This window comes from Ranitomeya variabilis, chromosome 5 (assembly GCF_051348905.1).
Source record: "Ranitomeya variabilis isolate aRanVar5 chromosome 5, aRanVar5.hap1, whole genome shotgun sequence".
NCBI classification, from domain to species: Eukaryota; Metazoa; Chordata; class Amphibia; order Anura; family Dendrobatidae; genus Ranitomeya; species Ranitomeya variabilis.
In genome coordinates, this window is record NC_135236.1 from 181,410,922 (window position 1) to 181,430,142 (window position 19,221).

Sequence of the window (19,221 nt, forward strand, 5' to 3'; positions counted from 1 at the left end):
GTGGCAGGCTGTGGTAGTACTGGTAGATGAGTGGTGCCAGGCTGTGGTAGTACTGGTAGATGAGTGGTGCCAGGCTGTGGTTGTTCTGGTAGATGAGCGGTGCCAGGACATGTGCCAGGCTGTGGTAGTACTGGTAGATGAGTGGTGGCAGGCTGTGGTAGTACTGGAAGATGAGCGGTGCCAGGACATGTGGTAGTACTGGTAGATGAGTGGTGGCAGGCTGTGGTAGTACTGGTAGATGAGCGGTGCCAGGACATGTGGTAGTACTGGTAGATGAGTGGTGGCAGGCTGTGGTAGTACTGGTAGATGAGTAGTGTCAGGCTGTGGTAGTACTGGTAGATGAGCGGTGCCAGGACATGTGGTAGTACTGGTAGATGAGTGGTGGCAGGCTGTGGTAGTACTGGTAGATGAGTGGTGCCAGTCTGTGGTAGTACTGGAAGATGAGTGGTGGCAGGCTGTGGTAGTACTGGAAGATGAGCGGTGCCAGGACATGTGGTAGTACTGGTAGATGAGTGGTGGCAGGCTGTGGTAGTACTCGTAGATGAGTGGTGGCAGGCTGTGGTAGTACTGGTAGATGAGTGGTGGCAGGCTGTGGTAGTACTGGTAGATGAGTGGTGCCAGGCTGTGGTAGTACTGGTAGATGAGTGGTGGCAGGCTGTGGTAGTACTGGTAGATGAGTGGTGCCAGGCTGTGGTAGTACTGGTAGATGAGTGGTACCAGGCTGTGGTTGTTCTGGTAGATGAGCGGTGCCAGGACATGTGGTAGTACTGGTAGATGAGTGGTGGCAGGCTGTGGTAGTACTGGTAGATGAGTGGTGGCAGGCTGTGTTAGTACTGGTAGATGAGTGGTGGCAGGCTGTGGTAGTACTGGAAGATGAGTGGTGCCAGGACATGTGGTAGTACTGGTAGATGAGTGGTGGCAGGCTGTGGTAGTACTTGTAGATGAGTGGTGGCAGGCTGTGGTAGTACTGGAAGCTGAGCGGTGCCAGGACATGTGGTAGTACTGGTAGATGAGTGGTGGCAGGCTGTGGTAGTACTGGTAGATGAGTTGTGCCAGGCTGTGGTAGTACTGGAAGATGAGTGGTGGCAGGCTGTGGTAGTACTGGAAGATGAGCGGTGCCAGGACATGTGGTAGTACTGGTAGATGAGTTGTGGCAGGCTGTGGTAGTACTGGTAGATGAGTGGTGGCAGGCTGTGGTAGTACTGGAAGATGAGTGGTGCCAGGACATGTGGTAGTACTGGTAGATGAGTGGTGGCAGGCTGTGGTAGTACTGGTAGATGAGTGGTGGCAGGTTGTGGTAGTACTGGAAGATGAGTGGTGCCATGACATGTGGTAGTACTGGTGGATGAGTGGTGGCAGGCTGTGGTAGTACTGGTAGATGAGTGGTGGCAGGCTGTGGTAGTACTGGAAGATGAGTGGTGCCATGACATGTGGTAGTACTGGTAGATGAGTGGTGGCAGGCTGTGGTAGTACTGGTAGATGAGTGGTGGCAGGCTGTGGTAGTACTGGTAGATGAGTGGTGGCAGGCTGTGGTAGTACTGGTAGATGAGTGGTGGCAGGCTGTGGTAGTGCTGGTAGATGAGTGGTGCCAGACTGTGGTTGTTCTGTTAGATGAGCAGTGCCAGGACATGTGCCAGGCTGTGGTAGTACTGGAAGATGAGTGGTGGCAGGCTGTGGTAGTACTGGAAGATGAGCGGTGCCAGGACATGTGGTAGTACTGGTAGATGAGTGGTGGCAGGCTGTGGTAGTTCTGGTAGATGAGTGGTGGCAGGCTGTGGTAGTACTGGTAGATGAGTGGTGGCAGGTTGTGGTAGTACTGGAAGATGAGTGGTGCCATGACATGTGGTAGTACTGGTGGATGAGTGGTGGCAGGCTGTGGTAGTACTGGTAGATGAGTGGTGGCAGGCTGTGGTAGTACTGGAAGATGAGTGGTGCCATGACATGTGGTAGTACTGGTAGATGAGTGGTGGCAGGCTGTGGTAGTACTGGTAGATGAGTGGTGGCAGGCTGTGGTAGTACTGGTAGATGAGTGGTGGCAGGCTGTGGTAGTACTGGTAGATGAGTGGTGGCAGGCTGTGGTAGTGCTGGTAGATGAGTGGTGCCAGGCTGTGGTTGTTCTGGTAGATGAGCAGTGCCAGGACATGTGCCAGGCTGTGGTAGTACTGGAAGATGAGTGGTGGCAGGCTGTGGTAGTACTGGAAGATGAGCGGTGCCAGGACATGTGGTAGTACTGGTAGATGAGTGGTGGCAGGCTGTGGTAGTTCTGGTAGATGAGTGGTGGCAGGCTGTGGTAGTACTGGAAGATGAGTGGTGCCAGGACATGTGGTAGTACTGGTAAATGAGTGGTGGCAGGCTGTGGTAGTACTGGTAGATGAGTGGTGGCAGGCTGTGGTAGTACTGGTAGATGAGTGGTGCCAGGCTGTGGTAGTACTGGTAGATGAGTGGTGGCAGGCTGTGGTAGTACTGGTAGATGAGTGGTGCCAGGCTGTGGTAGTACTGGTAGATGAGTGGTGGCAGGCTGTGGTAGTACTGGTAGATGAGTGGTGGCAGGCTGTGGTAGTACTGGAAGATGAGCGGTGCCAGGACGTGGTAGTACTGGTAGATGAGTGGTGGCAGGCTGTGGTAGTACTGTTAGATGAGCGGTGCCAGGACATGTGGTAATACTGGTAGATGAGTGGTGGCGGGCTGTGGTAGTACTGGTAGATGAGTGGTGGCAGGCTGTAGTAGTACTGGAAGATGAGTGGTGGCAGGCTGTGGTAGTACTGGTAGATGAGTGGTGGCAGGCTGTGGTAGTACTGGTAGATGAGTGGTGGCAGGCTGTGGTAGTACTGGTAGATGAGTGGTGGCAGGCTGTGGTAGTACTGGAAGATGAGTGGTGCCAGGACTTGTGGTTGTACTGGTAGATGAGTGGTGGCAGGCTGTGGTAGTACTGGTAGATGAGTGGTGGCAGGCTGTGGTAGTACTGGTAGATGAGTGGTGGCAGGCTGTGGTAGTACTGGTAGATGAGTGGTGACAGGCTGTGGTTGTTCTGGTAGATGAGCAGTGCCAGGACATGTGGTAGTACTGGTAGATGAGTGGTGGCAGGCTGTGGTAGTACTGGTAGATGAGCGGTGCCAGGACATGTGGTAGTACTGGTAGATGAGTGGTGGCAGGCTGTGGTAGTACTGGTAGATGAGCGGTGCCAGGACATGTGGTAGTACTGGTAGATGAGTGGTGGCAGGCTGTGGTAGTACTGGTAGATGAGCGGTGCCAGGACATGTGGTAGTACTGGTAGATGAGTGGTGGCAGGCTGTGGTAGTACTGGTAGATGAGTGGTGGCAGGCTGTGGTAGTACTGGTAGATGAGTGGTGGCAGGCTGTGGTAGTACTGGTAGATGAGTGATGGCAGGCTGCGGTAGTACTGGAAGATGAGTGGTGGCAGGCTGTGGTAGTACTGGAAGATGAGTGGTGGCAGGCTGTGGTACTACTGGAAGATAAGCGGTGCCAGGACATGTGGTAGTACTGGTAGATGAGTGGTGGCAGGCTGTGGTAGTACTGGTAGATGAGTGGTGGCAGGCTGTGGTAGTACTGGTAGATGAGTGGTGGCAGGCTGTGGTAGTACTGGTAGATGAGCGGTGGCAGGTTTTGGTAGTACTGGTAGATGAGTGGTGGCAGGCTGTGGTAGTACTGGTAGATGAGTGGTGCCAGGCTGTGGTGTGGTAGTACTGGTAGATGAGTGGTGGCAGGCTGTGGTAGTACTGGTAGATGAGTGGTGCCAGGCTGTGGTAGTACTGGAAGATGAGTGGTGGCAGGCCGTGGTAGTACTGGTAGATGAGTGGTGGCAGGCTGTGGTAGTACTGGAAGATGAGCGGTGCCAGGACATGTGGTAGTACTGGTAGATGAGTGTTGGCAGGCTGTGGTAGCACTGGTAGATGAGTGGTGGCAGGCTGTGGTAGTACTGGAAGATGAGTGGTGCCAGGACATGTGGTAGTACTGGTAGATGAGTGGTGGCAGGCTGTGGTAGTACTGGTAGATGACTGGTGGCAGGCTGTGGTAGTACTGGTAGATGAGTGGTGCCAGGCTCTGGTAGTACTGGTAGATGAGTGGTGGCAGGCTGTGGTAGTACTGGTAGATGAGTGGTGCCAGGCTGTGGTTGTTCTGGTAGATGAGCGGTGCCAGGACATGTGCCAGGCTGTGGTAGTACTGATAGATGAGTGGTGGCAGGCTGTGGTAGTACTGGAAGATGAGCGGTGCCAGGACATGTGGTAGTACTGGTAGATGAGTGGTGGCAGGCTGTGGTAGTACTGGTAGATGAGCGGTGCCCGGACATGTGGTAGTACTGGTAGATGAGTGTTGGCAGGCTGTGGTAGTACTGGTAGATGAGTGGTGGCAGGCTGTGGTAGTACTGGAAGATGAGTGGTGCCAGGACATGTGGTAGTACTGGTAGATGAGTGGTGGCAGGCTGTGGTAGTACTGGTAGATGAGTGGTGGCAGGCTGTGGTAGTACTGGTAGATGAGTGGTGCCAGGCTCTGGTAGTACTGGTAGATGAGTGGTGGCAGGCTGTGGTAGTACTGGTAGATGAGTGGTGCCAGGCTGTGGTTGTTCTGGTAGATGAGCGGTGCCAGGACATGTGCCAGGCTGTGGTAGTACTGATAGATGAGTGGTGGCAGGCTGTGGTAGTACTGGAAGATGAGCGGTGCCAGGACATGTGGTAGTACTGGTAGATGAGTGGTGGCAGGCTGTGGTAGTACTGGTAGATGAGCGGTGCCAGGACATGTGGTAGTACTGGTAGATGAGTGGTGGCAGGCTGTGGTAGTACTGGTAGATGAGTGGTGGCAGGCTGTGGTAGTACTGGTAGATGAGTGGTGGCAGGCTGTGGTAGTACTGGTAGATGAGTGGTGGCAGGCTGTGGTAGTACTGGTAGATGAGCGGTGGCAGGCTGTGTTAGTACTGGAAGATGAGCGGTGCCAGGACATGTGGTAGTACTGGTAGATGAGCAGTGCCAGGACCTGTGCCAGACTGTGGTGACGATCTCCGCGTTTGGCAGCTGCCAGTGTGAATGGCTGCGCGCTGTGATTGGCTGCGGATAGCAGGGGCGGGGCGGACACACCCGGGCTGCTCCGTCTCGGGCACCGAGGAGGCTCCCGCACCTCCGGAGAAGTTGTGTCGTGTCCTCGCTGCCCCTTCTCACCGTCCCTCCCCTTCTCTCCATCGGGTGGAACTGAACCGGTCGGATCGGACCCAGACGCCGGCAGCGGTCACCATGTCCTCCTCGGATGATGTGGACGGGCTCCTCCGTCCTCACTATGGCTGTAAGTTAGAAGGCGGCGTGTTAACCCGTGCAGCGCCGGTGGCCTGCAGACTGACATTGTGGGGGGCTGTTTGGGGTGGGATCTGTGATCGTTTCTAGGGGTGAGAGGGGCGAGGACGGCGCTTCCTGCCACGGAGCTGTCTCCCCGCGGGGAAGTGTCATCGCTCAGCCCGTGCAGGGGAGACGCGTCCTGCTGGGGAGAGGGCGCCACTCACAGACTTCAGTAAGTGGCCCGTCAGTGCAGCTGGCAGCACTATTAGTCCCAGCAGTTTCCTGGTAGTGCCTTTCCTCTGCAATACTTTCTGTAAGATCTAATAAAGTTCTTATTGCTGCAGAAAAGTCATGTGGCTCCTAGATGGTCGGAACTGGCCACTAGTTCTGCTATCTCCCAGCACTGTCACCTTTCCTCACACTGCACCATCCCAGTGTTTGCCCTCCTGGAAATGCACCAGCGTATTGACATCTGGGCGCCAGCCTTTACTGCCAAACGGGCGTGTCTACCGTCCGGTACCATTCATGTTCATTGGTCGGTGTCAGACTAAAGACACACCCCCAAGTAGTGACATCCAGTGGTCCTCTCATAGAGAGCTTCCAGGAGGGACAGCGGAGGAAAGTCTGCAGTCTGATAGTAGGCACGGGTCCGCTCTCCTGCCAGTCACACGAAACAACGGACGCCCACTACATATGCTTATAGTGGGCCCCATAGGATGTGTCCTAAGCTGCACAGCGAATATAGGGTTAATGTGGAAATGCCGCTGCTCCGCCCCGCCAGTATATAGCGTATAGTATATAGGCTCTGTGCAGCAGGAGAGCAAAATGAAGACGGCCTGTCACTTCCTACTTCTTGGTCCAGTGCGGAGTATAGGATTGTGACTGTGTCCACAGAGAATAGCCAGGAGTGAATTTATATACAGTGTACATGTGTGTATATATATACAGGGTGTGTGTGTGAGTATATATGTATACATGGGAAACATAAGGCGTCAGCAGTCACATCAGAGTATACAGGAACCCTCAGCCGTCCACTGAGGTCTGTGTGTATGTGTATATCTACAGGGCTCAGTACTGGGGTCACATCAGAGTATACAGGAACCCTCGGCCGTCCACTAAGGTCTATGTGTATGTGTATATCTATGGGGCTCAGTACTGGGGTCACATCAGAGTATACAGGAACCCTCGGCCGTCCACTAAGGTCTATGTGTATGTGTATATCTATGGGGCTCAGTACTGGGGTCACATCAGAGTATACAGGAACCCTCCGCCACCAACTAAGGACTGTGTGTATGTGTATATCTACGGGGCTCAGTACTGGGGTCACATCAGAGTATACAGGAACCCTCGGCCGTCCACTAAGGACTGTGTGTATGTGTATATCTACAGGGGCTCCGTACTGGGGTCACATCAGAGTATACAGGAACCCTCAGCCGTCCACTAAGGTCTGTGTGTATGTGTATATCTACGGGACTCAGTACTGGGGTCACATCAGAGTATACAGGAACCCTCGGCCGTCCACTAAGGTCTGTGTATGTGTATATCTACGGGACTCAGTACTGGGGTCACATCAGAGTATACAGGAACCCTCGGCCGTCCACTAAGGTCTCTGTGTATGTGTATATCTACAGGGGCTCCGTACTGGGGTCACATCAGAGTATACAGGAACCCTCAGCCATCCACTAAGGTCTGTGTGTATGTATATATAGGGGGCTCAGTACTGGGGTCACATCAGAGTATACAGGAACCCTCGGCCGTCCACTAAGGTCTGTGTGTATGTATATATAGGGGGCTCAGTACTGGGGTCACATCAGAGTATACAGGAACCCTCGGCCGTCCACTAAGGTCTCTGTGTATGTATATATAGGGGGCTCAGTACTGGGGTCACATCAGAGTATACAGGAACCCTCGGCCGTCCACTAAGGTCTCTGTGTATGTGTATATCTACAGGGGCTCCGTACTGGGGTCACATCAGAGTATACAGGAACCCTCAGCCATCCACTAAGGTCTGTGTGTATGTATATATAGGGGGCTCAGTACTGGGGTCACATCAGAGTATACAGGAACCCTCGGCCGTCCACTAAGGTCTGTGTGTATGTATATATAGGGGGCTCAGTACTGGGGTCACATCAGAGTATACAGGAACCCTCGGCCGTCCACTAAGGTCTGTGTATGTGTATATCTACGGGACTCAGTACTGGGGTCACATCAGAGTATACAGGAACCCTCGGCCGTCCACTAAGGTCTCTGTGTATGTGTATATCTACAGGGGCTCCGTACTGGGGTCACATCAGAGTATACAGGAACCCTCAGCCATCCACTAAGGTCTGTGTGTATGTATATATAGGGGGCTCAGTACTGGGGTCACATCAGAGTATACAGGAACCCTCGGCCGTCCACTAAGGTCTGTGTGTATGTATATATAGGGGGCTCAGTACTGGGGTCACATCAGAGTATACAGGAACCCTCGGCCGTCCACTAAGGTCTGTGTGTATGTATATATAGGGGGCTCAGTACTGGGGTCACATCAGAGTATACAGGAACCCTCGGCCGTCCACTAAGGTCTCTGTGTATGTATATATAGGGGGCTCAGTACTGGGGTCACATCAGAGTATACAGGAACCCTCGGCCGTCCACTAAGGTCTGTGTGTATGTATATATAGGGGGCTCAGTACTGGGGTCACATCAGAGTATACAGGAACCCTCCGCCGTCCACTAAGGTCTGTGTGTATGTATATATAGGGGGCTCCGTACTGGGGTCACATCAGAGTATACAGGAACCCTCCGCCGTCCACTAAGGTCTGTGTGTATGTGTATATCTACGGGACTCAGTACTGGGGTCACATCAGAGTATACAGGAACCCTCGGCCGTCCACTAAGGTCTGTGTGTATGTGTATATCTACAGGGCTCAGTACTGGGGTCACATCAGAGTATACAGGAACCCCCCGCCGCCAACTAAGGTCTGTGTGTATGTGTATATCTACAGGGCTCAGTACTGGGGTCACATCAGAGTATACAGGAACCGTCGGCCGTCTACTAAGGTCTGTGTGTATGTGTATATCTACAGGGCTCAGTACTGGGGTCACATCAGAGTATACAGGAACCCTCGGCCGTCCACTAAGGTCTATGTGTATGTGTATATCTACAAGACTCAGTACTGGGGTCACATCAGAGTATACAGGAACCCTCAGCTGTCCACTAAGGTCTGTGTGTATGTGTATATCTACAGGGGCTCAGTACTGGGGTCACATCAGAGTATACAGGAACCCTCGGCCGTCCACTAAGGTCTGTGTGTATGTGTATATCTAAAGGGGCTCAGTACTGGGGTCACATCAGAGTATACAGGAACCCTCCGCCGTCCACTAAGGTCTGTGTATGTGTATATCTATGGGGCTCAGTACTGGGGTCACATCAGAGTATACAGGAACCCTCGGCTGTCCACTAAGGTCTGTGTGTATGTGTATATCTACAGGGGCTCAGTACTGGGGTCACATCAGAGTATACAGGAACCCTCGGCCGTCCACTAAGATCTGTGTGTATGTGTATATCTACGAGACTCAGTACTGGGGTCACATCAGAGTATACAGGAACCGTCGGCCGTCTACTAAGGTCTGTGTGTATGTGTATATCTACAGGGCTCAGTACTGGGGTCACATCAGAGTATACAGGAACCGTCGGCCGTCTACTAAGGTCTGTGTGTATGTGTATATCTACAGGGCTCAGTACTGGGGTCACATCAGAGTATACAGGAACCCTCAGCTGTCCACTAAGGTCTGTGTGTATGTGTATATCTACGAGACTCAGTACTGGGGTCACATCAGAGTATACAGGAACCCTCGGCCGTCCACTAAGGTCTGTGTGTATGTGTATATCTACAGGGGCTCAGTACTGGGATCACATCAGAGTATACAGGAACCCTCCGCCGTCCACTAAGGTCTGTGTATGTGTATATCTATGGGGCTCAGTACTGGGGTCACATCAGAGTATACAGGAACCCTCGGCTGTCCACTAATGTCTGTGTGTATGTGTATATCTACAGGGGCTCAGTACTGGGGTCACATCAGAGTATACAGGAACCCTCGGCCGTCCACTAAGGTCTGTGTGTATGTGTATATCTAAAGGGGCTCAGTACTGGGGTCACATCAGAGTATACAGGAACCCTCCACCGTCCACTAAGGTCTGTGTATGTGTATATCTATGGGGCTCAGTACTGGGGTCACATCAGAGTATACAGGAACCCTCCGCCGCCAACTAAGGTCTGTGTGTATGTGTATATCTACAGGGGCTCAGTACTGGGGTCACATCAGAGTATACAGGAACCCTCCACCGTCCACTAAGGTCTGTGTATGTGTATATCTACAGGGCTCAGTACTGGGGTCACATCAGAGTATACAGGAACCCTCCGCCGCCAACTAAGGTCTGTGTGTATGTGTATATCTACAGGGGCTCAGTACTGGGGTCACATCAGAGTATACAGGAACGTTCAGCCGTCCACTAAGGTCTGTGTATGTGTATATCTACAGCGGCTCAGTACTGGGGTCACATCCAGGGGCCGCTGTCAAAACTTTTGCTGACCTCCGTATTAAAGTCTTCAGTAGCTGAATATATGATTTTATTAATATAAATGATATTTCTCTGTACACTGGTAGGCACAAAGGTATTATGAATGCAACTAATATGATGGTCACACCCAGACTGCGCCGCTGATGGGGGGTGACTGCTCCTCCGGATTGTTGCAGGCACCTAACGTTACGTCGTGTGATGACTGTATTATGTGGATTTATTGAGATGGTACAGTTGTAGGAAGACTTGGTGGCCTCTTTCTTGGAATCACACAGTGTGGTCATGTTGTGTTTTTGTAGCAGTATAAGGCCGGTGTCACACTTGTGAGTGCAATGCGGGAAACTCGCACATCAATACCCGGCACTGCTGCCGGCACTTGAGACTGGAGCGTACGGATGCATATATTTCTATGCAGCTGCACGCCCCGGTCGCGAGTGTCGGCGGCAGTGCCGGCTATTGATGCAAGAGACTTTCGCGAGTTTCTCGCATTGCACTCGCAAGTGTGACACCGGCCTAACATGGATTGGGGGTACGATGCAGCTTTTAAAGGAATCTGCTGTGTAAACTGACAGCAGCATGAAGTAGAGACAGAAACCCTGATTCTAGCGATATATCACTTAGTTTACTGGGTGCAGCAGTTATGATAGAATCATTTTTTTGTGCTGCAGATCTATCAGAGTTTAGTTGTTGTTCTGTGTACAACCTCATCCACACCACAGCTTTCTGTGTACAGGCTTGAACTGGAGAATCCTCTGGTGGGCCACCTTCCTCTTATATGAGCCGTACTTGGCACAATATATGTGAATCACTATGCACAGGCAAAGGCGACATCTTATTCTTTTATCTATCTACCCAGTTCATTGTTATATAAATTTGTGATTGAGGATAATGTCACATTTACATGTAGTTAAAAATTGGGGCTCTGGAATTGGTTACCGGTGGGCCCTTGGCACCCCAGTCCAACACTGTCTGTGTACGTTGTATTGTGATAGAGAGCTGGTAATCAGTGCTCTGTGTGAAGTTGGACTAGGAGTCATGAGGGCAGTTGTCCCTTAGTGATAATCTCCTGCTGATTAAACATTGATTGTATTGAAACAGCAAAACACAACCTAGTGGAACACATACCTGGAATCATGCTCTGTTCCGCTACACCATGCTGTTCTCAGATTACATATCAAAAGCCTGGTGACAGATTCTCCTTAATTCTGCAACATGTTTGATTCCCCCCACCCCCTAGATATACCATGGATTTCACCCAATGCTGTGCATATCCATACTAAAATCTGTTCCACTTGTCCTTTAATCTTACTTGTACCGTTGTATATATTTAGTGAAGTTTTTCTGATAATACTTCTTATATAGCTGGTAATCTAGTAGTAGAAAAGCTTGATTCAATAAAAAAAATGTAAAGATTCACCTGGGACAAAATTGTGAATTTTAGGTGCAGATTTGTTGATGTAAAATCCACAGCTGATAGCAGAACGAGACGCTCGGTAAAGTCCGCATGATTCAGATAGCAGCACTGTTGGGTCCATCGCATGGAGGATGCCGCTGCGGCCCATCAGACCATTTTGCCAATAATGGGGCTCGTCGTGGACTTCCATAATGGTGTTGTTCATTTTTCCAGAAGCGCAGCTGCCGCACAGTTTTCTTCCTGCGTCCTTTGATGTCTGCGATAGAGGCTCTTATTGGACACACAAATGCAGATCTGGATGAAGCCTAAAAATACTAGATCCGGTAAACCAGGCGACCCGGGTGATCCTGGCTGGACTGATGGAGTGCACTGTCTGATTTTTAGGGATTCAGTTAAAGACCTTTTGTCACTTTTTTGATGAATTATTTGTAATCACAGCAAAGTTGCCTTATTATTCTGTAGAGAAAGTCTCATGTATTCTCCTTTATTATGGAGTGATATGTTGAGTCACGTATGGAGCCCAGGTGCAGAGACTTTATTACCTGAGGATAAGCCGTAGATTAAGCTGTATGAAACGCGCGCACTAAATCTTATCCATGAAGCCAAATGCCAGACAATGTATGAACATCCCTCCAGCTTCCCAGACTGTGATGCAGCTTGCTGGGAAGATGGCCGACATGACGTCTTGACTGAGGAGTAGAAGCGTTTCTTTCCAGCTCTTTTCCTTTTAACCATATGTTCACTTCATAGCTGAAGAGCTAAACATCCTTGTGTGACGCCAGCTGGAAAGTGTTCCCAAAGTTGTTTCCAGACTACGTCCGGGTCCAGATGGTCGTATTGAAAAATGGTCCAGTCACAAATTACTGATGTGACTGGTCTGTGTGTGCCACTTTGTGTGTTTGTTCACATTTTGGGCGGGTGCTGTTGCTGTAATTACGGTACATTGTATGTGTTGTTCTGGTCCATATAACCGACCAAAGAAGTGTGTGCTGCCATTGTTGTTCACCCAGACTGTCGGTGTGTGAAAAATCGACCATGTGCATTGGCTTTAATGGGTCTGCATTCTCTTCGTGGGCGGTCCGTGGCACACACGGTCAGATTCTAAACTCGTTTGAACGAGCACAGTCTTATGTCTTCCATCATTGTAGTGAAGCTGGGATGCAGGCCTCTGCTTCATTAGGCCTCAATCAGATGTCCATGTTTCACGTGTGCAAAAAAACGATTAGTGTGTCAGCTTTTACCATCAGTGTGTCATCAGTGTTTGATAAGAGTGTCACCAGTGTTTGGTCAGTGTATCAGCTTTTACCATCAGTGTGTCAGCTTTTACCATCAGTGTGTCATCAGTGTTTGATAAGAGTGTCACCAGTGTTTGGTCAGTGTGTCAGCTTTTACCATCAGTGTGTCATCAGTGTTTGATAAGAGTGTCACCAGTGTTTGGTCAGTGTGTCAGCTTTTACCATCAGTGTGTCATCAGTGTTTGGACAGTGTGTCGGCTTTTACCATCAGTCTGTCATCAGTGTTTGCACAGTGTGTCAACTTTTACCATCAGTGTGGCATCAGTGTTTGTACAGTATCAACTTTTACCATCAGTGTGGCATCAGTGTTTGGACAGTGTGTCAGCTTTTACCATCAGTGTGTCATCAGTGTTTGGACAGTGTGTCAGCTTTTACCATCCGTGTGTCATCAGTGCTTGGACAGTGTGTCAGCTTTTACCATCCGTGTGGCATTAGTGTTTTCACGTATGGATGAATAAATACAGTACAAAGCTTCTCCTGTCCTTTCCAACAGTAATCATAGACCGCACACTGATGCCATCTATGCGCTGTTCATGATTTTCATGGACCTATAGACTTGTATTGGTACTTTTCATCTATGATGCCAGCAAATAATGGACATGTCTATGTGACTTTGCACAGACACGCACGGTCCACAAAAAACAAGGACATGTAAATAGCCCCATAGACCTTAATGGGTATATGTTATGTACGTGAAAATCGGGGATAAAACATTTATGTGAAATCTGGACTTCTTAATGAGGCCTTATATGCATTTCTATTAGGTTGCAGTCAGTCGGTTGTATAAATCGGACCAAGATCAGAATGCAGTTCACGGACTGGCAGTCGGCTCTTCCAACCCAAGTGTGACCCTTCATGCATTTCTATTCTGCAGACATGCTGATGGCCAGACCATGCACTGCGTTCTGATCTCGGTCTCGATTTATAGGTGCTTTATCTCATGACTACATCCCTATAGGTCTCATGCACACGGGCATATTACGGCCTCATGATCCTCGGTTGTACAACACTGTAACATGTGGTACATAGACTTCTATGCGGCTTTACTACTCCAGTGCTTTGCTGAGCTGTATGGAGGATATATTTTTTCTAGACTCGCGTTACCACACCTCCGGGGACCACACTGTAGAGCCTCGCTACAGGCCCTGTACACAAGGGTCTACATTGTGCATAAAACACCAAGGCTCGGACTACATGGCAGTTTTGTCCTTGACAGAAGTTGCACGACCAGATATTGCACTATTCCGATGCTACGTCACCCAATAATGAATGGGAATATAGTCGCACTACAGCCAACTAATTCCCATGACAAGCATGTCCAGCAGATTTAGATTTCTTACAATTTGCTTCATTATCATGCGTTGCAGCATTGGCATCACGCCATCTTTGGCCTCTCGACGTGACCCTGCCCTGTCTGAAGGCGCTATATATCCCAAGCCTTAAAAGTACAATGTAGATAACGGAGAAAGGTATTACCGTACTTGTTGAGAACCGTATAACTGTTATATTTCCAAAAAAATGGGACGTTGGTCTCTTGCAAAAGACTTGTTGCATCTTTGTACGTGCTGCAGAAAAGCTGTGGATCCACCGCTGCTTATTGTAACATTATACAGGGATTTTTGTATTCTGTTTAAGTGAATGTAACAGGGATTTTTAGTCTTTAAAGCAATGGGCAACACACTTATGTTTCATACAATGCAAGGTCTTTTGCTGTAATGGTACATAAACATTTTAGATTTAATGCAAAATATGTTATTAAAATGGATCACAACTATGCAAAATGGCCGCACTACAGATCATGTGCACACAAGCAGAATGCTGGAAGCTGCAATTTACTCCACACTGTAATTTGGAATTAAACTGGGAGTCATTTATGAATCACTCTCTGATTTATTTTTCTGCCTTTGGTTTCTGCTCAGCCATTTACAATAGGGATTGTGATCTGCAGTGAACTTTAAGGCCACTTTCACACGTTCAGTATTTGGTGAGTTTTTTACCTCAGTATTTGTAAGCCAAAATCAGGAGTGGAACAATCAGAGGAAAAGTATAATAGAAACACGTCACCACTTCTGTATTTATCACCCACGCCTGGTTTTGGCTTTCAAATACTGAGGTAAAAAACTCACCTAAATGTGTGCATATGGCCTATGTGGGGACGTTGTCTTGGGACTTTTAGGGTATGTGCACACGCTGCGGATTTTGCTGCGGATCCGCAGTGTTTCCGCAGCTGCGGCTCCGCAGCGGTTTCCCATGCATTTACAGTATAATGTAAACCTATGGGAAACGAAATCTGCAGTGCACATGCTGGAAAAAAACGCGCGGAAACGCAGCGGTTTACATTCCGCAGCATGTCAATTCTTTGTGCGGATTCCTCTGCGGGTTTACACCTGCTCCAATAGAAAACTGCAGGTGAAAACCCGCAGCGGAAACCGCGATAAATCCGCAGGAAAAACCGCAGCGGTTTTGCACTGCGGATTTATCAAAACCGCTGCGGAAAATTCTGCAATAGAATCCGCAGCGTGTGCACATGGCCTTAGAGGACCACACAGTGAAATCTGAGGATTTTGTTGTGGAAATACATTGATGTTACAGCATAATTGACCCTTTAGGCTGCAATGTGATTTTTGTGCGTTTTGACGCTGCGTCAAAAACGTTGTGTCTTACGGTTTCAGCAAAGTGGATGGGATTTATAGATCTCTCCTACCCACTGTGCTTATATTTTAATCAGCGTAAACTGATCTCTGGTGAGAGTTTCATATCCATTTCTCTTGCGGTTGCGCTGAGTTTTCTGTGCAGATTTTCCCCATAGACTTGCATCAAGTTAAGAAAATCTGAAGGTAAAAAAACACATACGTTTATAGTGCATTTCCACAGCAGAAACACCTAAAAAAAACTTATAATCCACATATCAATAATGTTTTTAAAAGCAAAGCCAAAAACCAATGAAAAAAACGCATGTAACCTAATTATATAATAGGTGCAGAAATGGTGCGGAAATTCTTCAGTATCAAAAAACTCATTGGAAGCGCAGCCTTACATACAAAGGATGAACTCTGAGGTGACGTTCCTAGTAGTATTTGACACTAGTCTGTAGCACTACTGAATTTTTGCTGTGGATTTTCTTTGTCGCAGGAAAATGAAATTTTGTGAAATGTCATTCACAATGCTGCAGGGAGGATATTCTGCACCCATTGCTGGGGTGGAAAATGGTATAGTGTGGGAAAGTAATTTTTAGAGGGGTTGTCTGACTTTGGGCTGCAAATCCTCAGTCACTCTCTAAAAACGTGCAATTCTCTGGCGCTGCCTCTGGAAGCGGCGGGCGTGTGACCACAGGTTTGTGATTTGCATACATGCGGTCCTCGGCTTTGCTCAATGTGTATTAAGTGAAGCTGGACATGTCTAGTCAGAATGTGGCTGGCAGTGTGCAGATTGCATACTTGCAGTCATGACCACCTCTTCCTGCTTTGGAGAATCCTCACAGTGAGCAGTGGCCACGATATGAGGATTCACAAGTCTGCAGTCAAAAGACTAACTGCAGACTTGTAGCCTGAGGCCAGACAACCACTTTAAAGAGGACAATACATTGGATTTTTTAAATCAAATCTGTGGTGTACCTCCACCAATTGGCTCTGAACCACTGATTCTGGAACATTTTTCTTTTTCTTCTTTGCCCTTTTGTTTCAAAGTTATGTCCCCCCCCCCCCCCACCAGCAATAATGGTGCAAGTTTTACCTTCAGCCAACTGGACGTATACCTCAAAAGTGTGGTTGCTTCCGTGTTTTGAATGGCCTGCATCAGAGGAAAGAAAGCAAGTATCCACAGAGAAGTTCTGTGGCACACACTCAGTTCGTTGAAGGAAAAATTGTCACCATTAATACTGGGGGGCATAACTTTGGAACAGAAGGCACAGATGAAAAACTGTTCCAGAATTAGCGGATCAGCACCAAGTGGAGATGCTACAAAGTTTAACTCCTTACATTGGCCATATACTTTAGTTTTCTGACCGCTAATTGAGCATCTGAATGGGGCGAGGAGAACAAGGGTCTGTTTACGCGAACCGACCTGTGGCTCTGGTTGACCACCTATCAGTAAGCTTTTAACATTTGGTAGTCAATTAATAGCCTGTGTAAAAACCAAAATTTTCTATATGATTCTTATGCAAAATTTGGTATAAATTTATTATACATAATCTGAGCCTTTGTCACGTAATCGCTGTAAACGTTGTACAAAGATCGCATATGCTGTAATATTCTGTTACGCTCCCAGATTATGTATAATAAATTTATACCAAATTTTGCATAAGAATTATATAGAGAGTGCGGTGAATTTTGTTTTTTACTGTTACTTGGGGCCATTGGTCCATTTTCTTAATAGCCTGTGTACACAGGCAGACCGAGGTAACTCCTGAGCACTAAACGATCTGTAATCACTCAGTGCGCCTAGGCTGCCATTTTTCTCACCACCGCAAATCCTGCTTACACAGGCCTTTGCACCGCCTATAAAGATAATCTTTTATTCTACATAAAGCATCATTTCACCCTATGAACCAGTGTGTTTCTCCTTCATTGGGAGATCGGCAGCCTGTTTACACAGAATATCATGGATTAAGCGTTCCTAATAATATTTTTATGATCATTTTTCAGTGTAAATGCACCTTAAGTCACTGTCATACACCCCGTTATTTATCTCTCCTGAAAATAAAAGGCTCAGACATGTAGAAATCTATGACTCCATGCACATTAAATGGTCGCGGGTTTAGCAGATGGTAATCGAATGGGTTTAGTCACTGACTTATAGGGCACTGTTGTGCCCTATACGAGGCAGCCATATTGGGTGCTGAACCCGAAGTGTTCACCTTTGAGGTATGTGGTAGCCTCTCTGCTCTTTTAGTTGTCACTCGTGTGTTTTATTGCTGCTGTGGTCGTATTCTGTGAGTTTTAGTCACATAAGTGAGTAACACACCACACTCGCGATTATCATGTAAAAATAATTCCTTTTAGAGTAACATTGATCTTGGAGGTGAGCAATCACCACTTCTGACATCTTTTCATACAACTCTGTGTTGTCACATTCCTTTGTTATTTCACCAAGAAATGTAAGGGGAATAACGAACCTTATTCACATGCATTGGAGACAGAATGTGAGTGAATTGAGTGACAACGAACCGCTGCTAAAATCCCAAGTACCGTATGTGAATTGGTCATTACAGTGAGACTCAACTTTTACCCAAACTGTGGGGTGGTAATAACAGAGATTTCACAACATTCATCTACTTACAAAAGATCTCTTCCTTTTTTCAGTCCCTTGTGTCAGCAGAGAAATCCAGCTCTCCTGCCTGGTTTGCTGGTCAGCACCAGAATTTGTGATTCTTGTCTTGCTGGTGCTGTATTCATCTATGGAGATGAGCGTAACCCTTTAAGGACAGTCAAAGAGGTTTCCTTTCATTTCAGTTTGAAACCCTTTTTAGCTTTGTGGACAACCCCTTTAAGTTTTATTATAGAGAAACTTATTTTTCAAGCATCCTTATTTACTTCAAACCATGATGTAATCTGTCAGTGTTGTCACAGTTTCCTTCTGCCTTATCAAGAAATGTCTGGCTTGTGCCTCAAAATGATTCCTGTTTAGTCATGTATCTCCTCCAAGACCAGACTTGTGACTTCACACCGGGGGTCTGTAAGATATAACTGAGGAGGATGTCATTAACTGCTGACCTGCTGGACATTTATGACATGTGTACGAGCCAGAAAATGACCGACATTTTCTTACGTTTTCGTTGGATAGTACAAAACTCTTGGGAAAAAAATCTGCGTTTATTTGTAATTTGATATGATATTGGCATATAGAGGCAACATTTCGCATTTGAAGCTAAAAAGGGACCTCTCTTCTATAATAGGGGTCTTCTATTCCTTCAGGAAATATGGACAGGTTATCAGTATTAGTCACAGAAAAGTCTAATGAAAGTATGTTCACACTGAGCGTTTTGTTTGGAATTTCTTGAGAAGATCCGCTCCTAAAAATGTGGAAAAAGTGCCCACAACACTCTAAAAAAGAATATCCCTATTAATTTCTCTAGAAGAACGGCTTGTTGTTCATATGATCATTCCTGGTTGGAGAAAAGAAAGTGGATTGCAGTTTTAAAGGGAACCTGTCACCAGAAAAGGACGCTGTATCAGCCTGCAAGTATTGGGTTAATCTGCAGGTTAATTGCGTTACTAACCTCAGTGCTGCCACTTAACTGATTGCTGCTGGGAGAAAATAAACTTTATCCCCCCAGGGTTTCAGTCACGGGGGCATCATAGGTTCAGCCACCGCTCTGGGTACAGTGAGTGGCTGCTGTAACCGCACTCCCGATCCTGACTGACATCCGGCCATAACGCAGAGCCAGTGTCAGTCAGGGTCGGGGCGCGGTTACAGCCGCTGGTGTGTATTCTCAGAGCAATGACTGAACCAGCGCAGCCCCTGTGTCTGGAGCCAAATGCTGCCGGGGGGAATATAGTCCATTTTCTCCCCGCAGCGTTTACCGAAGTGCAGGCAGCGGTCAGATTAATATCTGCAGGTTAATAGTGTTTTTTCTGGTGACAGGTTCCCTTTTAAAACTGCTTCCGATGGAATATGCCGTCAATTAAAAAGGCTGAAAAAAAACACCAGTAAAAAAATGTCTTCAAAA

The 19,221-nt window shown here is 48.0% G+C and overlaps 1 protein-coding gene across 1 annotated transcript in view; it reads left to right on the forward strand.

The window, feature by feature from the left end:
* The first annotated feature begins 5,090 nt into the window (after positions 1 to 5,090).
* The window catches only part of IQGAP1 (IQ motif containing GTPase activating protein 1), a 158,098-nt gene continuing 143,967 nt past the window's right edge, over positions 5,091 to 19,221 (forward strand). Inside the window, exon 1 of the mRNA XM_077263612.1 lies at positions 5,091 to 5,291. Within this exon, the coding sequence (XP_077119727.1) occupies positions 5,243 to 5,291 (49 nt within the window). The 5' untranslated portion in view covers positions 5,091 to 5,242. The remainder of the gene's footprint in view (positions 5,292 to 19,221) is intronic.